General features: G+C 48.2%; 1 protein-coding gene across 1 annotated transcript in view; it reads right to left on the reverse strand.

Moving 5' to 3' along the window:
* Positions 1 to 4,209: 4,209 nt before the first annotated feature.
* The window catches only part of Tmtc1 (transmembrane O-mannosyltransferase targeting cadherins 1), a 171,249-nt gene continuing 160,718 nt past the window's right edge, over positions 4,210 to 14,740 (reverse strand). The window contains exons 16-20 of the mRNA XM_051173381.1: positions 14,345 to 14,489; positions 13,486 to 13,623; positions 12,339 to 12,461; positions 10,473 to 10,550; positions 4,210 to 4,695 (exon numbers count right to left, since the gene is read on the reverse strand). Of these exons, the coding sequence (XP_051029338.1) occupies positions 4,555 to 4,695; positions 10,473 to 10,550; positions 12,339 to 12,461; positions 13,486 to 13,623; positions 14,345 to 14,489 (625 nt within the window). The 3' untranslated portion in view covers positions 4,210 to 4,554. The remainder of the gene's footprint in view (positions 4,696 to 10,472; positions 10,551 to 12,338; positions 12,462 to 13,485; positions 13,624 to 14,344; positions 14,490 to 14,740) is intronic.

The following is a 14,740-nucleotide window of genomic DNA, read 5'->3' on the forward strand; positions in this document are numbered from 1 at the left end:
GGATGGCGTTCAGACACTTGGGGTTTGCTGCATTTCGGTGATGCCAACCAACAAATAAAAGTGTGATTTGAAAACAAGAAAAACGAAACAGCCTATTTCTACCACAAGTGTTATTCCTAACCTCCTAAAGGGATTTACCATTCCCCTGGATGGATCCACCACAGACAAAATCAGGCATTTTTACTACCCATGATTGTTTTTTTTTTTTTTTTTTAAAGATTTTTTGTTTGGTTTTTCAAGACAGTCTATGTGTAGCCCTGGCTGTCCTGACACATGATCTGTAGACCAGGCTGGCCTCAAACTCCTAGAGATCTGCCTGCCTCTGCTTCCCAAGTGCTGGGACTAAAGACATGAACCACCACACCCAGGTCACCAAAACTAGGTTTTAGTAAGTGAAATCAAGAACTAAGTAACAGAGCCCTAGTGTCTGTGTGTCAGGCAGGAAGAGACGATCTCTGTACCATAAACATTTTCAATGAGTAAAAAGACATCAGGGTTTTTTTTTTTTGTTGTTTTGTTTTGTTTTTTGCTTTTTATCCTTGGCACCTTGCCTGGTATGTGCAAATGGCATGGTGGTGCGTCTCCATTTGACACCTAAGACTTTTCTATATAGAAGGACAAATTATAGTTCAGTTACCACAAGTGTAAAGACACCCTACTCAGCTGCCTGCCAGTCAGACTAGGAATAATGGCCTTGACCAACTCACAGAGCAATGACTCATTCTTTAAAATTCTTTGGCTCAATTTAGTTCACTAGGTAGAAAAAAAAAAAAAAAAAACCTCAAAACTCAAGATATCACCCACAGCTTCGTGGTAGAAGTCACAAACCTTGTTAACGTAGTCAGCCCTGCAGGACCTTGCTGGCACAGGAGAGCTGGTTCTTAAGAGAGTTTGGGAGAGTCCTAGCTCTTACTCTCTCAAGTGCTGACAGGTGCCCCGTGCAGGAGGGAAGGCCCAGGCTGCTGTGTAATCACATGGATGCCGACTATTTGCTAACAATCGCAAGAAATGGGACGTTTGCTTCCTTTGCCCCTTTGGCTGTCACCTCAGGTTGGCTTCTGCAGTGTGGTGTGGAGGTTTTATTTTTTTATTTAGTTTTGCCTGAAAGCTGAAAAAGGCCTGTGGAAAATTCTGCTGCAGACATCAGGGGAGAGAGCCTGCATACTGATGAAGACCAGAAACCTCTTTGCTTTGTAATAACCTTCAGAATAAACAGGTCCAGGGCTGAGGTGAGTCCGGTAGCGGTAGCGAGAGATAGACGGGCTTGCCTGGTGTGTGGACTCTAGCCCTAGAACCACTCAGACAGACAAGGCCCCCCACCCCACCCCCAAGCCCCCCACAAAGCACTTATTCCCCTACGGTTGGTTTCTACATTTTTGGTTCATTCACCTGAGTTCCACCACAAAACCAGGTTTTATAAAGGACGTTAATAACCTGAAACATTTGAGTCACTGTGAAAAATCCTGACTGAATCATCCCTAAATTTAAAATAAGACCACAAAGCCATTCCTATAGCTTCCATGTCAAAGGGCACGTGAATGCCCCGCCACTGGGTGGATTTTATGATAAGGACTGGGCCTAGGTGCGGTGATGGACAGGCCTGACTTGGAATGGTGGGGAGGGGCTGTGCAGAAGTGAAGGGCTCCGTGTGTGACAGAGGAAAGAACTCCAGGAACTCCACAGTGGAGACGCAACCCAGGCAAAGCAACTGCTGACTCCATCTTTGTCTCCTCCTGTGAAATACCCAGGGCATGTTACAGAACCGTGAGACACAGAGCCGGGCCCTTGTTAAAAAAAAAAAAAATAAACAAAACCAAAACCAAACCAAAACAAAACAAAGCAAAAACATGAGCTCTGTGGAGAGTGCTTCCCGGTGTGAACCTTGAGACATAGAGCCGGGCCCTTGTTAAAAAAAAAAAAAAAACAAACCAAAACCAAAATATGAGCTCTGTGGAGAGTGCTTCCCGGTGTGTACGAGGTCCTGGGTCCAATTCTCAGTACCAGTGATGGTGACAATGACAGTGTTAGAATTACCAGCTGAGTAACTCAGTGACCAGAGCCAGCTCCACACCGAGGTTTCAGAAACAGCTCTCCAGTCACTCGTGGGGCACACGCCTGCCCACGGCAAATCAGATGCATTTTCACGACAGGCCAGGCTCTCTGTTCCGGCTCTCTGTTCCTGCTGTAATGTGTTACTCCACGTCACAAGGGCCGGATAGCATGCTACAAGACACACTCGACAGCTTTGAGGAACACTTCACAATTGAGTTTCTCCCAGGCAACATCTCTACCATGGAAACAATCTCATTGGCCCATTTAATATCCAGGCCAACGAAGCAAGCTGACGTCGCCGGTTTTCTTTTTAAGCAGCACTTGTTTTTACTGCTCAGGGAGATGCCCAACTGGGCAGACAGATGAGGAAGGAGACATGCCTGACATAGCAGTCTCCTAGGCGATGTGTGGTTTTTTTCTCCTTAGAAATGTTTATGTTGCAATTGCCTTTTTAATTATTCTAACAAACTTACACTGAGACCTCCTGTAGCATTTTACAAAAGGGAATGTTATGTCAAACTCTGAAGTTCTATCTGCCCCATTGGTTTTTAATGCACCCTTTTTGGTAAATGCTATTCTAAAAACTGATACTAAGATGTTGCCAAGGACCCCTGCTTCCCAAATTAGGGGGCTTGGAATTGTTTTTATAATAAATGCTGTAGTACATATTTTTGACCTTGGTGCTAAAGATGTTACGTCTTTGATGGAAGAAATTAAGATTCCAGATCATTTATGAAATGTAACACTGACAAACAATTACATATATCAGTTAATAGTGACAAATACTGGCCCCAAAAAGTAGGATTGCACGGGGTCAAATCCCCTTTTTTTGGGGGGGGGGAGACAGGGTTTCTCTGTGTAGCCCTGGCTGTCCTTCAACTCGATCTGTGGACCAGGCTGGCCTTGAACTCACAGAGATCAGTCTGCCTCTGCCTCCCAAGTGCTGGGATTAAAGGTGTGCACCACTAACACCTGGTTTCACCATGTCTTTCAAATAAGTTTTCAGCCATTTATTTCAACTTACCTTCCAGAAACATTTCACGTTTTGGCTATAATGTTTGTGTGACAGCCGGCTCAGCATCAGGACCTATTGCCTGTGGGTTTCTGTTTTCAGTGGTAAGTACCCAGTTAGAAGCATATCCAATTCCTTCACTGACACCCAAACACTGAGCCCACCCCTAATTCCATTAGCTTTAAGTGGCAAATAAGCAGTATAGTTCGGGGGAGAATGTTAAAGCTTTCCTGTTTTGCAGTTTTCATAGGATTGGTTTTGGCAACTGCTATCATCAAAATGACTATGTACAGAGGAAAAAAAAAAACCAGACATGTGGATATATATGTGTATATATTAAATATTTCATAAGTTATACAATAAATAACACTAAAAATAATGTCAAATTATGATTTCAACTTTGCCTCATTTTTTTAAATATAAATATATTTTTAAAAAATTATGAATTTAGACTTCTTTACCCGAGGGTTTCAGAGCATTCTCCGAGGAGTCTGAAAACTTACCAGGCAGAGAAGTCACTTGTCTTTTAAGTATACATTCCCACTGAGCCCCAAAAGTCAATAAATAGAGTGCTTTTTCCCCTCTGCAGTCCTGGAGGGATCCTGCAACACAATGTAAAGGTTCCTCAATGCTCAAATACATCTTTGAGAAATAATAAATCTCACAATGTCTTGACCTTAAGAGAATAAAGGCGAGCATTTCTCTGGACTGGCCCCCTAACAGAATGCACCCCGCACCCCACAGCTCCACACCCAAGCAGCACATTTCAGGATGGTGGTAGTCTCCTGGCTAATGTACTGACAAGTTTCATAGTGGAGATGCAATTCTAGCAAGATCTGGAATACAATGAATTCAAACACTTAGAAACATTCCCATAACTAATTAAAGATGTTGAGCTTTTTGTTTTGTTTTGTTTTTCTTTTTTTAACTGCTCAGGAAGCTTTTTCCTGTAGAGATAAAGATACCCATATACAATTCTAGAAGATACCCTCATGTTTTAGGCACTGGAAAAATGTCTTTCAGAGTGGAAATTAATGCACTTCTCCAACGGCCCTCAGTGACACTCTTGGGGGATATTACACTGAGCCCAGAGATCGAGTACTCTGCCCCCCACCCCCTGCCTTCCACAAGCTTCTTTTCACCAACCACTCTGGATTCTTGAGAAGTAACTGAACTTCCACGAGTAGATTTGCTCAAGGGTTGACTTCAGAGGACACAGCCTTCCTTACTGACAGCTGTCTCCTCTACAGAGCTTCAAGCTTCCCTGTTTCTGGGCTACAGTAAAAATGGAGTTCCGTATCCTGTAAAAGTGTGCACACCACTTCCCTTCTGTCCACTCCCCTTCACAGAAACAACTCTTTCAGCACAGCACGGTCACCCACTGTGCCACCAGGAGGGGCCTGGCTGGCTGGCAGAGCCTGCTGTGTGTGTGTGAGGCCTCCCTCTGTCCTCTTCCAGCCTGCTGAGTCCCATGCCGCTGTGTCCTTGGACTATGTTTGATCCCTTTCTCTGACTTCTTGTAACCTTCTCTCCAGGCGATCCAGCTTGGCTAGATTCTCCTTCAGCAGCTTGCTGTCCGGAACCAGCCTCAGAGCTCTCTCATAATAGCCCCTTGCAGACACATAGCTTCCCTGGGTGGGTGGGGGTGGTAAAAAGAAAGATTGCTTAGTATAACCCTCTGAGGACGGGAGAAGGGGCTGGCTCTCTCTCTCTCTCTCTCTCTCTCTCTCTCTCTCTCTATCTTTTGGGGTGCTCTCGGGGAATCCATTTGTTTTAAGAATCAGAAGCTGCACCATAACTTAAGTGGCAGAGGCACAGACCTCAGCTTCCATAGTACCAGGAAGGAGGGAGGAGTCTGCCATTCTATAGTGTTCTCTGGAGGGTTAGCACTGGTCTGTTGTTCTCTGTAAGCAAGTAGGCTTGGGGTGGGGGTGGGGAGGGAGGGAGAGCAATAATTAAACAGACATCTATTTTATCTTCTCAGTTTGTTCTAATCTTCCACCCGAATCACCAAAGCGGCCTCTGCCTGATGCAGGTTTTACTCAAGGAAAGTGCTGGTTAAGGTGGGCTGCAGGGATGGGCTGGACGGTCAGGAACGCTCCTTCCTCTAGCGGGCCCTTGGGGTCGCTGGCTGCTATTCACAGCACACACATGGTGGCTCACAACTACCTGTAACTCCAATTCAAGGGGCTGAACACTGGGTGCACACAGTGCATGTATGTACACAGAGGCGAAGCTCTTACTTGTAAAGGAAATAAATCTTTAAAACATAACAAAACAAAACGTAAAGATGGACAAAGATTTATCATCTAGCCGGCAGGGCAGACACTTGCTGCAGGAGGGAAGGAGGGATATGACCCCTGACCTGCTGAGCACACCTGTTCCCTTTTCTATCAGCATTCATCTGTTTAATAACAGATGTGTGTGCCTGGGCCCAGTGGTCACAGCCAATAGCCTTTCCTGATCCCTCTTCTACTGTCTGATGCACATCGGCCTTGTCTGGTGCGGCCTTGAGGTTCTGAGTCCTGCAGAGCCCCAAGACTCTCTTGTTGCAGAGCGTCTGGTGTTTCCTCTGCTCACAAGGCCCAGGAAGCTCATGAGACTTGCAGGACTCCTGGGGCCCCTCTCTGAGCTCACATAAACAGTCAACAGTGGCTGCAAGCTGGGGAAGGAGGCTCAGGTGGCTGAGACTCATGAGAGCTGGGCAGCAACTCTGGAGATACCAAGCTGAGATGAGTTTTCAGTGATGCTCAAGGTCACGTACACTCCTGAGAGTAAAATAGCAGCTCATCGATTCACCAAGCTGGACTTAGCTGGGCCTCTTTCCTCGGTCTCTCCTGTCTGGGGCACAGACGTCCACACTTTCCGCAGGAAGCTGCCCAATTCCTTCCCATTCTAAAGCAACACACTGACTTGATGTCATCCTGAGCTGCAGCTCCCACGTGGGTGGACACAGATGTTTTAAATCTCATCACGATTTAAAACAACACCTCTCCAAAGCCAGCAGCTAATGCTTACCAAGGTGTGAGCATCTTCCCACATGTGTTCGTGTGTGTCAAGAGTATAGACGATGCCTGACGCACAGTGAGACCTCAACGGGATTCTAGAGTTACCCCCCATCACCGAGTAGACTGTTCAGTCTCTATGACTCCCTGTCTAGTTATCATGGTGTTTATTCGTGCAGCTGCTGCTGTAGGAGGGTATGGAAATGCTGGGGTGGGGGTGGGGGACAAAACAAGAGAAAAAGTAGTTGTATACTGAGTAGCCAGCACTGGCTTGAGCCGTAGACCCTTACATCTGACAGTTAATGCTGATGAAAACGGACCATGCTGACTTGGAACAAGGAGGCCAGTTCTGCTATGTTGTTTTTTTGTTAACTCCAGCATCCTCCTCCAAGCCTCTGGTTTCTGTGGATCCAAGTGCTGGAAAGATTCTCCTCACAGCGGAGGGGGCTACCCTGAATTTAGGCCTCATCCTTAACCTGGCATTGTCTCAGACCACTGGGTTTCTGTCTTTTTAGTTTTCCCTCTCTCCCTCAAATTTCTCTTTTCTTGACGAAAGTATAAACCCTGTTTATTTTTTTTTCTTTTAAATCATATCCCTTAAGTCAATGACTATAATTCTATGCTATGTAGGAACTGGAATGATCCAATTTCTAGAATAGAATTTTAACTAATTAAGACTAAAACTGACCAGTTATACCAGGCACATTCCCTGTGCCCTGTTGCTGTGGCCAGTGTCCTCGGACAGTGAAGACATGCTCATCATGCTGGAGAATTCTACTGGACAGCAACATTCTGCAAAGCACAGGTGGCAGTCATAAAGCCATGCTGAGCCAGTACTTTGAAATACGGCCTGGATGATGGACTCCCATTACAGCTTGAAATTCTAGCCCATCTACTTCATCTTATGTAAGAGTCCACGGAACATTCCAGAGAGTGAGCATCTCTACCCCCAAAATGCAAAATGTTTAAAGCCTGACACTTTCTGAACAGACAAGGCACTGTAAATAGAGGCTTTGGTAACTGACCTCATGGGATGACCTGCCTGCCAAACTGCGGACACGCTAAAAAATATCCCATACAATTAGCAGCAGGGGCTGCATGTAAGGGCAGGTGTGAGTGGTGGAGTGGATTCTGCGGTTAGACTTGACTGTCTGCATCTGAGGCACTTTGGGTGACAGCATTGGCCTTAGACACAGTGTGTCACCGTGTCCTTCCTTCCCAGGATAGCCACAGCCATCAGTGTCTTCCCCCATTTCCAACACCACCTCCTTGCAAAACCTTACTTCATATCTTCACCTCCACAACCCTCAAAGACCCACACTCCCCAGGCACAGGGCAGGAGCCAGGGCCAGGGATGGACTGATGGGAGATGTCATTCTGTAAATATGTTTCTCATACTGGTTAATGAATAAAGCACGGTTGGCCAATAGGAAAGCTAGATAGGAGGGACTAGGAGACAAGGAGGATTCGAGGAAGTAGTAAGGAAGAGTCAAGATGGAAGATGGAGAGAGCAGAACGCTGGCGGCCTTTCTCTCCGGTAAGATAAGACCACGTGGAAGTACTTAGATTAATAGAAATGGGTTAATAATTAAGACAGAGCTAGCCAATGAGAAACTAGTACCTGGCCAACAGCATTATATCAAATACAGAGTCTCTGCGTGTTATTTGGGGCTGGCGGTGGGACCAGACCGGCGGCGGGGGGGTGGAGTGGTGGGGGACGGATGACAGACTACTCCTTACAATGGACACTCTTGCAAAAGACACAGGAAGTTCAGGACTGCTCCTGCATGCCCTCGGTGACAATCCTAGTCTCTGATGGTGGTGTCAGATCAACCACGGCCAAGCTATGTGCCCACTACACACATGTATATCAGACCACAGTACTCAAATTTACCCACAGGATTGTTAAACCATGAATGTGGGAGTTTCCTATTGCTCAGGCTAACCCATGACGTCTGCGGTGACAAAGGCTGGTTCTTTTAAACGAATGTCAATCACTTTGAAAACAATACACTCGACAGACATTGCTTCAATCTTCAGAGCTCTGTCCTATGGATATACAGCCCTGGGTTCAGATACAGAATAATTATACTGTTTACGCTTTCGAATGCTCTCAGGTATATCCAATCCACTTCTTCAGTTAACAACTGAACTTTAATTTCTGGTATATTCCACCTGAGAAAGTTATATATTATTTAAAAAAAAAAAAAAAAACAGAAACAACTATTAAATGAAAAGTTTCCATAGCCAGTACTGGGTTTCTCTACTGATGCAATAAATCAAATCAGGCCATGTCTAATCTGAGCAAAGCATTCCTGGGTGGTCCCAGGGGGAAGAGAAGGAACCGCATGGCAGGTTGGGACCCAGAGTCATAAATAGCTTGTGGGTGTGGTCTTGAGCACCTCAGGGGTAGGAGCCATTAATGAGGCAGGGTCTGGAAACGGAGCGTCGGGGCTTGGTGGGGCTTCCCAACACTAAATATATAACTTAAATATTTAAAATATTGTACCAGTCTCAAGAAGGTCCACTCTGGTTCACAGCAAAGTGTTGTTGAACCCACGCTACCGCCTGGACCAGAATGTGGGTCTGTGAGGCAGGAGTAACATGCTCAGATTCCCCACCAGGAGGCGTACGTTGTCTGGCATCCACACAGGCAGGTTCCTTTCACTCTGTTGTCTTTATAAGAGTGCTCAGGTGCCCACGGAAGGAGAACACTGGCAGGCCTCTTAGGGATTCTCATCACTACACACACTGCTCTCCATCCCTGCAGGGTCTGAGGGAAGCCCTGCGCGTAAGTTAGCGCAAGTCAGACTGTGGCATCTCTTTGAAAAGTCCTTCAAGGACCCAGCCTACTACTTGGCATAAAAGCCTACATTCCTGGGAATCTCTTTTAGGCCTCACTCTGGGGCCTCAGCTTAGGCCATCTCCTCCTGCCTCCTCTGGCCACTCATGCTGCGTGCTTACCACATTCCAAACATGCCAAGCACCTTCAGCCAGCCTCAGACCTGTGCATGCACGCTTTATTTGTCCACATGACTTGACCTCCTCAGAGCCCTGCACGCTACAGGAGCCTTTTCTAAGAGCCCTCCTTCCCTTTTTCCCTTCAATGCACATCCGTAGGTGCTTCTTGTTCTGCCAATAGACCTGCGGTAATGGCCTTAGGGTGTGGCTTTGCAGTGTGGCTGTGACCCCTGATGAGGAAGAGGAGGGACCTCAGTCCGGCGGCTGTCTGTTGGGTTGTGGTCTCAGCATCCTCACGTCTATTGGGGGAACAAGATGCCACTACACGCATCCTACCATCTGATATGTTTTAGGCATGCAGATACACGTGTGTCTACGTCTGTACTTTTTGCAGCAGGACAGTTATCTCTGTCTTGTCTGGTCACTGTTGCATGCCCAGTACCTATGGGGGGTGGTGGAGGGTGTGCACCTGGCATACAGGATGGATGCTCAGGAGAGGCTCCAGCAGCAGGGTGAACCAGTGCATGCAGGAATGACTCCAGACGCACCCCTGGCTTCACTGCCTACAAACAACCAACGCCCCACCCAGGGCCACTGGCACACCTCCGACTTCAGGAATAAAGAATGTTCTCAACATAACATGGAACATGAAGGCCCAGGAGAGATGGCTCAGCAGTGAAGAGTGTACACTGTTCCTACGAGGACCCACACTCAGTTCTCAGCACCCACGCTGGGCGTCTTACAGGGACCCCCAGCGCCCTCTTCTGGCCTCTGAGGACATTGCGCCGGTGTGTATGAACCTACATCCACACCCATACCTAATACAAACTAGGCCATAGTAAAGCAGTATTTAGATTAGCAGTCTTGTATTGCTGGGGAGCTGGCAGGCTTCACAGGTTAGTGCACACAGACCTCAGCCGCTGTCTGATAACCCTTCTTCCCACACATGCGATTTCCTTACAATCAGCAGCGTCGTGGATTTAAGTTTATAAACATTTAAACAGACCCATGCTATTCACCATTCAGAGAACATAGCACTTCTGAATCTTACTTTCAAAATGCCTATTTTAAGTCCTTCTCTCATTGGTTGATGAATACATCGCTGATTGGCTAGTAGCCAGGCAGCCAGTGGCGCTACCAGACCAGGAGAAGGGGGAGGTGGCAGAGAAACGCCTGGAGAGAGACGCCATGCTGGCGAAGGAGTAACATGCTGGATTGCAGGCAAGCCACAGCCTGGTGGCAATACATCGATTAACAGAAATGGGTTAATAATTAAGAGAGAACTAGCCAGTAAGGAGCCCTAGCCACTGGCCAAACAGTCTCTAACTAACAAAAGTCTCTGTGTGTGCATTCAGGACCAGACAGCTGCGGGGCCAGGTGGGAAAGAAACAGTGGCTTCTGAACCAGGGCAGGACGGGGAACACAGTGAGCACCATTCCTACCTGGATGTGCCGGATGCCGCCCATGTTCATCCATGCCTGTGCCTGGTCAGGGTCCAGGGTCACAGCAGCTTCATAGCTCTGAGCACAGAGGGGAAGTTTCAAGTTAAGACACGAGACACATCTAAGGTGCCGCTGAACTGTGCAAACCTCTGCCCACATGGAGGCCCTGATTTCTAACGGCCACTTAGCAGGTGGCAGGTTTAGTCTGTTATCCTTTTACAGTTGACGGTTCTGAAGTGGAGGGGCCCAGGGGCTTCTGAGACAGCTTGTTTCTCTGGCTCTGCAGGGAAGCTGTGCTTTGTGGCTCTCACCGTAAGTGAGCTGATGAGGGACACTGCTGCCGGGATTATAGAATCCAAGGAGGGCAGGTCAGTGCAGAGCACAGGCCCAGCCCGTGTGAGGCCCTGGGCACGATGCCCCGGCACTCAAACAACAAAACAAAGCAAAAGAAGACAAAGGAGATCCATAGAACCCAAGGTGCTCTTCTAGCAACTTAGCCATAGCCCAGGCCCTCCAACCTCCAACCTGTTGCTGTTGCGAGGCACCTAAAGAAAGCAGCATGCTCACGCTGCTTTGTAGGGGTCCCGGCACTTGCTTTTCTTCTTCTGCCCTTTGGAAGCTCTTCAGAGCTGAGATGTGGAGGCACGCTGCTGTCATTTTATCTGCTCAGGGGCAAATGGCTTGATACCTTAACGAGGGAGTGTTCACTTTTTATTGACAGAGTCTCTCACTGTAGCCTTGTTGCCCTGGAACTCGCTGGCTTTGAACCTGTGGTCCTATTTTCTCCGCCTCCAAATAGATCTCTACATCCTGCTAACATGGGCGTGTTTAAAACAGTGTGTGTGTGTGTGTTTGTCTCTGTGTGTGTTTGTCTCTCTCTGTGTGTGTGTGTCTCTGTGTGCATGTGTTTGTGTGTGTGTGTGTTTGTCTCTCTCTGTGTGTGTGTGTGTGTAGGCACATGTATGTCACTGCAAACACGTGGAGGTGGGGGCCAACTTGGTGGCCAGTACTCACCCCACCAAGCAGGCTCCAGATGGTCAGACCTGGAGTCTAGCAAGTGCCTTGATGCACTGAGCCATCCCTGATGTGATGCTTATTAAGCTTTGAGAGAAGGAATGGATGGTCTGGTGGGGCTTCCCAGGGAAGACAGAGCCTGGGGGAAGAGCAGATCTACAGGTGATAGCAGGTGTCATAGATGTGTAAATGCCCAAAGCTACGTGGGCTCCAGTCCAGTGTGACAGAGGTTCTTGCAGACAAAACAGACTGTACTGTGAAAGTAGTTCTTAACTGGTCTAAATAATAAAAATCCAGAGTCAGATACAGACGGCAATGCTCAGAGATCACAGAAAAGGAGTGAGTCATGGCACACCTTACCTCAGCAGACAAGAGATTGATCCTGTTCCTCCCAGCTTATATCCTGTCTCTGCCCAGCTGCCTCACTTCCTGTCTGTCTGTACAGACCTCCAGACCTCTATGGTCAGCTAGTGGCAAGCTCCATTCTCTGACCCCAGAAGGCTTTATTTTTACAAGCAGGATACCACCACACAGTGTAGGTGGCTCTTCAGAATTCCAGAATGCGGGAGCTTTGAATGCTTTCCCAACCACAGTACTTTACGAGATAATACAGAGGTGGTATGTGTGTGTGTGTGTGTGTGTGTGTGTGTGTGTGTATGTGTGCACGCGCACACACATGTATGTGAGTCATCAAAAACCAGAGGCCTAAGTGAAGGAGTCTGTAGCACCGTTGACTAATCACAACTTTCACGCTGCAGACCACCAATGACTGGAGTTTACTGCCTAGACTCCTTCATCGGCTGTGGCATTCACTTAAACCTGCGAACTTAACCACCGTTTAGTTGGCCTTACCTCAAAAGCTTTGTCCAGAAGGTTCTGCTCTCTCAGCTGGTTTCCTTTTGTGAAGAAAAGTTCAGACACGACTTTTGGGTCCCTGGGCTTCAGCTGCAGAGCCTTGTCTATGGCCCCGAGTGCCTGCAGCAGTGGGAAATGCAGGGACCCTAACTTAGAGTGGCATTTCACCTCGGTTCACAGCCATCAGCTAGTGTGACCCACGATACACACAACGTGCTTTCTACACTACCATTTTCTCTCTGGGAACCAATGGCCCCAGGAAGAGCACTTGCGGTTCTGTGATCACGTGACCGTCTAGACTGCTGGCTCCTGGAGCTTGCCCCCGTCGGCTTGGCCCATAGACATTGCTTAGAAGAAGCACAGTTCTGCCTTTCCGTTAAAACTCCAAAGTTTTTCCTGGATCAGGAACAAAACCCCTGGCCTTTCCACAGGTTTGGGCGGGGACTCATCTCACCAATCACATCTGTCTTGTGATTTATTGACCAATCTCTGCCTCTCTCTCTCTAAATAACCTCTATTAAGACCAGGAGACCAGGGCGACATCTCCCCTCCCCCCCCATCTTCCCTTATGCCTGGTGTCTACCATAGTGTCCCACACTTTGCAGGCCTTTAACAAATACTTTCTTGAGTAGGTTCATGAATTAATGGTCACATGATTTCTCCACATGCAGATAAAGAGTAACAGTTCTGACAGCTCTGCCTCTCAGGGCTATTCTGATGATTGCATCAAACATCAGAACTTGGGAGAGTCACAGGGCATGCAGGAGCTGGGCATGCGGGGGGGGGCGGCGCTGCAGCACAGGGGCTGGGCATGAACCCGATAGTTAGCTGGAAACAAATTGTTAATTGTTTTTGAAGTATCTGAAAATCAAGGAGGAGCCAAGGATGTGCTGTTTCAAGATGCGTCAGAGGTAATCGGGCGTCTGAGAGAAAAGCTCCCAGTGGGCACTGTCCAGATCAATGCCCTCAAGACTGCGGCATTGTGGACACAGTGCTGGAGGAACGTTTGGTGGGCGCGGGGTTATTTTGTTGTATTGTATTTCTTCGGTGTCAACCCCACATGGCCCTGAGGGCCCTTCCTATCACAGCCTGTCAATCCTGCTTGCTTCGGTGGCTGGGAGCCTGGAGGAGAGACCCTCCTAACCTTCTCACGGTGCCCCTGCTTGCTGTAGACTGCCGACAGCAGGCGGTAGCATTCCAGGCATCGGGGTTCCTCCGACACTATGTGGCTGGTCATCTTCTCAGCTTCTTTGGTCTGGCCCATCACTGCCAAAACCTGTGCCTGCAAAAGCAGAGCGCCAGGCTTAGAGGACACCTGGTCACCCTCCGCAGACAGAGCAGCCTCCGCAGGCGCAGACAGGCATATACGAAGCATCCATCCCAACACCCAACACGATGCGTTTTAGAGACAGCTGAATGCCACGGCAGGGAGTTCAGCATTGGGCAGTAGACACCCACAGTTCAGCATTTGGCAGTAGACACCCACAAGCATGTGGGTGCCATCGATGTGAATGCAGATAAGAAACTAGTAACTGGCCAACAGCATCATATCAAATACAGGGACTCTGTGCGTTATTTGGGGCTGGCGGAAAACCTACTCATAACAATGTAGCAAGGAAGGAGTAGCAGGTCAAGATCCTTCTCCAGTAAGATAAAAGACCACGTGGAAATACTTAGCGTGATAGAAATGGGTTAATAATTAAGAGAGAGCTAGATGATAAGAAGCCCTAGTCAATAGTTTAATAATGAATGTGTCTCTGTGTGCTTATTTGGGGCTGAAGGGCAGTGGGACCTGGCGGGACAAGAAAAACTCTAGCAACAGGCCTTGTGTGGTGGATGGGTCACACTGAGGTCCCCTGGCCTAGTGTGATGGGTTGCACTGAGGTTCCTTGAGCTGTCACATGCTGGCCCTAGTACAGAGGTTTCCTTTTGGCTGGGAGGCACAGCTCTCTGTTTGCAAGCTGCTCTTATACCTACCATCACGTTCTCTCCTCTCTACTCACCAGTGCCAGGCGGAGATCCCTCTGGGAAGGCTGGAGGGAGACGGCTTCCCGGTACACTTCCAACGCCTCCTTGTGTCGGCCAGTGTTGTAATAGAGTGCTCCCAAAGGTGACAGGACCTCAGCCGTGCGGGCCACCTGCAGGGCACTACAGGGAGAAAGGCAAACAGATGCTTCTCTGGTGGGCACATTTCCAAAGGGCTCCGCTTTGGCCGAGGGAGGACTGTCCAGTGAGACACTTGCTTGGACTTAGTCTGTTTCTAGATCAAGGTCATACCGTATCCTGGGCGAATGCCCCCAGTGGCCCACCAACCTGGCAACTGGGTCCCCAGAGTCGGTACCATGACGAAGATCGCCTTGCTCGGGTTCTGACAAAGTGGCAGCCCCTCGTCTGTTTCT

The sequence above is a fragment of the Phodopus roborovskii genome, unplaced genomic scaffold (assembly GCF_943737965.1).
Source record: "Phodopus roborovskii unplaced genomic scaffold, PHOROB, whole genome shotgun sequence".
Classification (NCBI taxonomy): domain Eukaryota; kingdom Metazoa; phylum Chordata; class Mammalia; order Rodentia; family Cricetidae; genus Phodopus; species Phodopus roborovskii.